This window comes from Perca fluviatilis, chromosome 6 (genome assembly GCF_010015445.1).
Source record: "Perca fluviatilis chromosome 6, GENO_Pfluv_1.0, whole genome shotgun sequence".
NCBI lineage: Eukaryota > Metazoa > Chordata > Actinopteri > Perciformes > Percidae > Perca > Perca fluviatilis.
In genome coordinates this window covers 2,851,392-2,860,104 of record NC_053117.1, presented here as the reverse complement: position 1 = coordinate 2,860,104, position 8,713 = coordinate 2,851,392, and the positions used below count along the sequence as shown (strand labels likewise).

General features: G+C 40.2%; 1 protein-coding gene and 1 pseudogene across 1 annotated transcript; both read left to right on the top strand.

Annotated features, from left to right (window-relative positions):
• The first annotated feature begins 1,533 nt into the window (after positions 1-1,533).
• LOC120560456 lies at positions 1,534-4,291 on the top strand (annotated as a pseudogene).
• A 110-nt stretch (positions 4,292-4,401) lies between these two features.
• Positions 4,402-6,797, top strand: LOC120561357. Its single transcript, XM_039804445.1, has 3 exons — positions 4,402-4,505; positions 4,631-5,025; positions 5,951-6,797. The coding sequence occupies exons 1-3, from the start codon at positions 4,430-4,432 to the stop codon at positions 6,230-6,232; spliced, it is 753 nt and encodes a 250-aa protein (XP_039660379.1). The 5' UTR covers positions 4,402-4,429; the 3' UTR covers positions 6,233-6,797.
• Positions 6,798-8,713: the final 1,916 nt, after the last annotated feature.

Genomic DNA, 8,713 nt, shown 5'->3' with positions numbered 1-8,713 from the left:
GTTGTGTCTTATGCAGAGCACCGTGTTCAGTGCATTTAAAAAATGCCATTTTGAATTGCAAAATGTGTGTAAAGCAGAAAATGTGTTTAGACTTTTGGAGACTGCTCTCTGTGGCTCAGTTTAAATAATTGTGCTACGCATGTCATTTTAGTGTGTTAGCAATTGGAAAAAACTGTAAGGGTGACGTATCAGGATATTGTAGAAAGTGAGGAAGTAAGAAACATTAAATGTAAAAAAATCTAAGAAACACCTGAAAGTAATTCAAGATTTATTTTATTAATATTGATGTATTGCTGTCTCTATCATAACAAGCACCAACCACAGTGTGGAGGCCAAGGATGCAGAAATTTAGCATTAAGGTCAAGTGTTTATGAGGTTGTGTGTGTGTGTGTGTGTGTGTGTGTGTGTGTGTGTGTGTGTGTGTGTGTGTGTGTGTGTGTGTGTGTGTGTGTGTGTGTGTGTGTGTGTGTGTGTGTGTGTGTGTGTGTGTGTGTGTGTAGGGCATTGTAAACATTTTTAGTAAAAAGATGAAGCTTGATCTGATCGTGATAGAATACAAGATCTAAACATGCAGAGTTAGTAAGAATGCTAATTTACATCTGTAATGCAGCATAACATGCAAACTATGTTATAAATGTAATGAGTGAATATTTTCTTTGATCTAAATAAAAATCTTAGCACCTACTAGATTTCTGTCGGATCCTGGAGCCTCTATCATTAGATGGAGATGAGTGAAGTGAGCCAATGACCAAGGCAAAACATTTAGTGTGACTAGCGGTTTGTAATATTGAAACATTTTTAACACTATGGTTTTAGGTCACTTCATATTAAGCAGCACCTTGTGTCATGATGACATACTGTAGATCACGGGTGGCACATATGAAGCTGGCGCCCTCACTCACAGAAAGATTTCTCTGGGACGTTCCATCTCTGTCACGGACCATTGAGCAGTGTAAAGTCTGTAACCAAAGCCAGAGCCTAATCCAGCCAGGACAGTCGCTGGCAGAGGCCGAACACCTGCAGACTGCAGCGCTGCATCAGTGGAGATCACCCGACCACAGGTCACAGGGATGGTGTAGGGGACTGAAAGTCAGAGTCAGCACCACAACGTTGGGTTGATGGTGTTCATCACACACATCAGAGTCCATTGTGTTTTGAACTCAGAAGAATAAAGTTAGATATGCTAATTTTTGCGTCTGATAAAGTAATAATAAATAAAGAAATTGTCACAGACAGCTTTATCAGCCAGTGAAGACACGTGAAGCAGCATTTTTCTGCACATAAAGTGAGAAACTCCACCCACTGTTGCCGGTCATACTCCAGTCCCAACGTGTCAAGGAGTAAATCAGTTCGGACTCGGGCTGGGAGGCATTAGACCGCACTGGTCAAACAGCAGGAACATTATTAACGCTGCTACCATTTAATGCGTCTCAGAGACTTTAAAAACCTGCAGATATCCTGCAGGTGTCAGCGGTGCGTAAAAGTGTAGCCCGACAAGTCGTGCGTAAAAGTTTCCCCTTTCCTTCGGAGACCATGCGCAGGTTCTCGGAGCCACGCGCCTTTCCAGCGCGAGGCGGAGATGCAGCCTGTCTCGGAACTATCTTGGCCTCATCCGATCCCGGTTCTGATGCCAGCGCGGACCCGGTGAGCCACACGGCGTCCCCGGAGCAGTCTCCGGTTCTGTACAGGCCTCCTGACACTCTGCAGAAAGAGGAAACGACAGAGGATGAGCCCAAACTTTATCTGGAGGCCAGCGACCTTTGGACACAGTTCCACAAATGCGGCACTGAAATGGTCATTACAAAATCTGGGAGGTACAGTTGAAGTGCAATCATTGCGCATGGATGGACAGTTGGAGAGTTGGACGGGGCTTTAAACAATCTTGTGTCTGTCTTCTCCTGCAGGCGCATGTTCCCGCCGCTCAGGGCCCGCTGCACCGGGATGGACACAGAAGCCAAGTATATTTTCCTGATGGACATCGTGACGGCTGATGACTGCAGATATAAGTTCCACAACTCCCGCTGGATGGTGGTGGGGAAGGCGGACCCGGAGATGCCCAGACGCATGTACATCCACCCGGACAGCCCAGCCCCGGGCGGGCACTGGATGTCCAGAGTGGTCAACTTCCACAAACTCAAGCTGACCAACAACATCTCCGACCAGCATGGATTCGTATGTTTGGATTTGGGTTCTGAAACTGTAACGGACTTCCGCCTACAATAATAATAATAAGAGGCTATATTTGATCTAATAATAATAATAATAATAATAATAATAATAATAGGCTATAATAATAATAATAATAACAATAATAATTATTATTATTATTATTATAATGCTATCAGAGAATGTGTTAAAGGCCTCTGTGCTGATTTCTAACATGTAAATAGATATTTGCTGTGATGGATGAGGTTATGTTGATATATTATACTTCTCGCTCTATCTGTATAATTCTTTTTTAAAACGATAAAACAGATAAATGAGGTTTTGTTATATTGTTTACCTGATGAGTGTGTGTGTGTGTGTGTGTGTGTGTGTGTGTGTGTGTGTGTGTGTGTGTGTGTGTGTGTGTGTGTGTGTGTGTGTGTGTGTGTGTGTGTGTCCAGACCATTCTGAACTCGATGCACCGATACCAGCCCCGTTTTCCACATCGTGCAGGCCAGTGACGTGCTGAGCCTCCCCTACAGCACCTTCAGGACCTATGCATTCTGGGAGACGCAGTTCATCGCAGTCACAGCCTACCAGAACCACGAGGTAGTCATTAACCCCTGACCTTTCCTAAAAAAACACTTCAAGTTTAGGTATACTGTATAATCATAATCCACTGATAAATACTAATAACTCATAATAATTATAACCCACTGCCTCCTTTCTTTCAGATAACACAGCTGAAAATAGACAACAATCCTTTCGCAAAGGGATTCAGAGACACGGGCAACGGAAGAAGAGAAAAGAGGCAAGTCATTCTTTTCATTTCACTAAATATACCCAGCCATATTAGCTTCATGTTTTCTCCTAATTATTGTCCTGCGCGTGCTCTGAGCTATAGATTAGCAGCAGAACAATTTCAAAGAGTTACATGGCCACGTTCTGCCCCTTCAATTTGATTGAAGTACAAGTAAACGAGTATTAGCATGCAAAATGCAGAGTGAAAGTACACATTATGCAGAAAAGTGTGTTAGTATTATTATTGTTGCTGTGTGTTATAATAGTCAGTATATTAGCAGATTATTTTTGCTGATATTTGTTTAAAGCTGTTAATAGAGGACTTGTTTCTTCTAAAGCAGTGCATTTTTTATTTATTAAACATTCAGTATATGTTTGTGCTTAAAAACTTTATCTGTAAAGTTTCTCTAGCTGTCAGATAAATGAAGCCGAGGAAAAAAAGAACATTTCCTTCTGAAATGTAGGAAATACTCTTAGTATTAAATATTATTATAGTCTCTAAAATCCATAGAGAATTGTTTAGATTTGTCATATTTCATCTTTTCAGTAAATCTTGATGCAACATGAAGTTCTAAATGTTTTTAGTGGGTAAAATATATTAAATTATTTATTTATTGTACTTAAAGTATTACAATGTAAATGTATACAACACATATTTAATTCATCATTATCAATGAATCTGCAGATTATTGTCTCGTTGTGATGTATTCCTGTCCAAACGTTTAGATATAAAACAATCCTCATACTTTGATGACATATTAATTATTAAATATGATATGAAGATCACTTCATATAAAACATATACTTTGTTTTATTTTGATGATTCCATAAATGTTGGATGTTGGAGGAATTGTTGTGTCTCTGTAACTGATAGAGAGGTGTAAAGAGTTCTGAGGTAACTGCTGTATATAGCGTATTATATATATGTATATATATATATATATATATATATATATATATATATATATATATATGTATGTATCTATAAATAAAATGGAATAGAATCAAATATTTCCAAATTACAGAAATCATTTTGTTAACAGAAATCTAAACATTTTTAACTTTTAGACTATTTTTTATTATTATTATGTCCAAGCACAGAAAGCTATGTTCAAAGTTATAGAGTGCAACCAGGTTAGTCCTCACTGTAAACTCGCTGGAGCAGCTGAAGAAAATGTCTTCCTCTCAGCTGATTGGAGCATGAGTGGGTTCCACAGAACACTCAGACGGGACACAGAGAGAGACCAGTGTCCCCCCCCGGGACAGGCAGAACATGAAGATACATTTACAGTTAAAATGATCCACGTCCAATCCATTGCTGTCTTGCAGAAGGATTCTAGAATGATGATTTGAATCATCAGCAATTTGATGTATCATTATTGATTGTTTTTAATTCAACAAAATTATTATCAGTCAATTATTTTCCTTTTCTTTTCTCTCTCTCATAAGGAAACTAGAACAGTCATCACAGAAGTCTAAAGAGATGCGGCTGACTGACATGAAATCTGAACCTGTAAAAGAATCATCTGCACAATGTTCAGACAATTCCAAATCTTCAGGTAAGGAAAACCTGCATAATATAAATTCTTAATAATACCTAATACATATACATAATACATAACCTTCAGTGAGTCTAGAAACATGAATCCAAAACCAACTCTCCCATCTATCTTATCTATCCAAGGTGTTCATGGAAGCGACAGTGACAATGCTGACAATGTCGAGGACAGTCCTTGGCACGAGTTGTGCGGAAGGAGCACTAAGCCAAAGGTTTCCCTAGCAGAGAGGACAGCGAGAGATTGGGGCCCCAGACAAAGCCCTGTCCTCACAAGTTCCCCTGATGGAGCGGACTGCTGCGAGCCTCAGCACTCAGAGACACAGCCACTGGGCAGGCTGTGCAGAGGATCAGTCTATCCACCGGACTGTAACCCAAATCTGTGGGATCCCAGTATCCCCAGCAGTCTTCTCCACTCGGCTCAGGTTAACACCTGGACCAGTGGGGCCACCGCGGGAACAGGAAGTGGACAGAGCCTGGCAGCAGCGGGCAGGACTTCAGGACCTCCAGGGATCCCGGTGCAGGTACACAGACGGCCCACACATCAGTCAAATCCTTTTTAAAACACACAAAATACTTACAGAACGCATCATTTTTAATGTCATTATTACACAGAAAAAATACTGGAACTAGTGATGGAAGAAGAATTTAGATCATAAGTAAAAGTAGCCATATCACTTTATACCCCAATATAATACATATTAATTCATTATTAATGAATTAATAAAATTATGCTTCATTCAACATCTTACGTACAGACGAGATAGCAGTAAAATGTACTCAAGACTTTAGTAGGGTTGTTACATGTTATAATACAGGGTTATTATTAGTGCATAATAATGTGTAGTCAACCATTAACCATTTCATATGCATTATCTTAATTAGCAGTGTGACTGAGACAAGCTTCCACAGTAACACTCTCCTTGTTTCCTCGCTGAGCTGCAGTAGAAGGATAGTTACTCCGGGAAGCTATTTGACTTTAAGTGTACTTTAAGATCCTCACTTGATTTATGTAACTGAGTCCGCTGAAACCCCATATTAACGTTTTGACCCAGAACAAGGCCTGTTAGTTACATATATGTAATCTATATAGCTATGGAGGAGCATCTGCAGGACTGTAGTCCAGTATGAGCTGGAGGAATGATTACAGCACGGGAAACGTGTTTCAATCTTCATACAGCACCTGACTACAAACTATCAAACTATCCTTTGGTGTTTAAGGTGCATTTTCATGTTACAGTCCGAACTAACTTTTACTACTACTTCATGTATTATTTTAATTTGCAAAGGTACAAGAGCTGTTAAATGAATGTGGAAGAGTACACAATTTTTCTCTGAAAAGTATTAGAGTATTTGAAGAAAGTAGCATAAAGTAAAGGGCAACTTGTCCCTTTTATCCATTGCAGACCAATTGACATTCTGTTGTATGTACTGTTTCCATGGTAACAGGAGCTGGTGAGACTCTCACACTTTGGAGGCTTCCTGTTTTATCCCTACACCAGCTTCTCTGCAGCACCAGTCCACTACCTCCTCCCACCTGTGCGGTCCCGAGTGGATTTACGAGCCCATCCGAGCGTCCTCAGCCAGGACTACGTCCCCCCTCCCATCATGGCTTCATCTGCTCCTGCTTCGGGGGGTGCTGGACTGAGATATCATGCACTTGATTGGCTAATGCTACCCAAAACAGAGCAGAAGGATTCCGTGGGCAAAGAAGTTGAGTTAAAAAACTGAAATTGAAAATGAAATCGATGTCAGTCAAGACGAGTCACAGACAGGGTGAAAATATGAACCATGTCTGAACCCTAAGTAAATCAGACAAATAACTTTGTACACACACACACACACACACACACACACACTCTTTGCATTGGAAGAATTGATCGATTTGTCTCTGAGAGTGTGTTTTTTTCAGTTATGTATTATGGCATCAGTATACTACCTTTATTTTAAAAGGGGAGGTGATGTGATGTATTGAACATTTGAGTTTTATATTTTGGCAACTTAGTTGTGCCATAATACCTGAGTGCAAGGAATGCTGGGATATGTGTTTTTATGTTGAGCACGTTGTTAAAAAGTTCTGCTATATGCTAAGCTGTCTGTCACAGGCAGTGTTTATAATACATCACAATTACTCCGTCCATTTATAGATTAATAGTAACCATTAGACATGTTCATGCAGGGATGAACTGGTATAGACAACTGTGTTTGTGTGTTTAGGTTGTTACATTGTTTTATAGATTTGAAAAGGTCAATCATCTAAAGTTGATTTCATGGAACTCGCAGATGTCCCATAGTTTTTTCCTCTCTGTACAATATTACAGTTAATTTACAAAAAAAACTGTGATAAGAGTACCTATAAAATAAACAACACATGTGAACGTGTCTTATTTTGTTTCAAAGCAGATTTTGATCCCAGGATTCTTGTGATCTTGTGGTTACAGTGAATCTGTTTGGAGTTTGCATATGATGAGACTTTTTTTTTCTTCATATATTTTATTAGATACAGCATTCAAACAATATTTGCAACATAGTACAATATAAGTCTCCGTTTTGTGTTTTCAGAACGAACAATTCTAGCCAGTTAGACACAAAAAAGAACAAACAAAAAGGAATAAATAATAAGAAGAAATAAAAATAAGTTAAGTAAGTAAATCAATTTCTAGACATATATATGCGTATACACACATACGCATATGTACACATGTACATACATACATATAGCTCTTAGAGAGCAAAATCAGGAAACAAAACAACAAATAACAAATAAAATAAATCAGTAAGTTAGGAGGACTGAGTGAACTGTAGAAAAAGGTTAGTAGTTGCCGACACCCAGGGCGCTGTGCCAGCCTTCTAGGATTCATGGACCAGCAGGAATCATGAGGGCTATGGCTCAATTACACCTCTAATGCGGCTGAAGGTGTGGCGGGCAGCCAGTGAGATATAGCGAGGTAGGAACCTATGCAGACAAATACTAAATATGCCACTACAGTGACATCTCCCTAACGGAAAGCTGGCTCACATTATTAATCAGTGGTTTCCAATGAGAATAAAATGTATCAGTAGAGCCTCTGAGAGTGACTTTATCTCAAGTTTTAAGAAAGACAATGTGTCACATATAGCCAGGCTTTAAACGACGGTGGTAAGGTTGACTTCCATAGAGTCAGAATTTTCCAACGAGCAATTAGAGAGGTAAAAGCAATAACATTAACTTGAGTTGTGGTCAATTTGAGTCTGTCCGGAGGTCTGCCAAAGATTGCTATATGGGGGGAGGGACAGATCCCCAACGCCAAAACCTTCGAGATTGCATCAAAATATAGCTGCCAGAAGTTGAACAATTTGGGGCATGACCAGAACATGTGGGTCAAATCACAAGGGATCTGAGAACTGCATATGATGAGACTTAACCAGAAGAGCCCTGCAGTCAGGTAGCTTCAACATGATAGGGATCCAGCCTTGGTGAACAGCAACATCTAGTGGTCGCATCACATTCTGCGTCCCAAAGTTGAGTGCAGTCCCAAGAAAAGGAGGTTTATTTTCTACAGCTGTTTAAATGGAAGGTGGAACCCTATTTAACAAGATAATAGAAAGATTGAAAGGATCCAACATCCCTGTTTTTGATTCTGATTAGTAAAGCAGTTGTGCAGTTTTATCTAAAGGGGATTCATGGGGATGAGTTTGGGGATTGAGCGCTGCATAAGGTAATTTGGTCATCATTTAACACGGACTCCCAGCTCTGCTGTTTCTTCTCTTCCACCCTAACAGATGAATTGATTTCCGAACATCAGCCATCACTTGGCGCGTGATTTATGGTTCTGCGGAGGCTCCACGCAGAGCTTTCGCTGTAGTCTACGTAATGGCCTCTTTACAGTCGCCGTTCCCGACCTGTCGCGTGACAATGTGATGTCAAAATGACGTAGATCTCGCTGGCGCGCCAGGATTCAAAGTGCTCGACCAGAAGTCGTGCACCACTCTATTTCTTTCAGCAGCGAATACCGAATGTTTAAGGGACCTGAAGTTTATACTTGTGCGTTGGTGTGTGTGTCGATCTCTTTAGGAACGGTGTGTGTGGTAGAGTGAGTGAGAGAGTGAAGGTGATTATCTTCATCTTCATTATTATTCAGAGTGAGTAGTGACTCTAGAGTCCTAGTGAGAGAAACAAAGTGTCTCCCCTGTTCTTTCTGACCACGGTGGGAAATATGGAGCAGGAGAAGT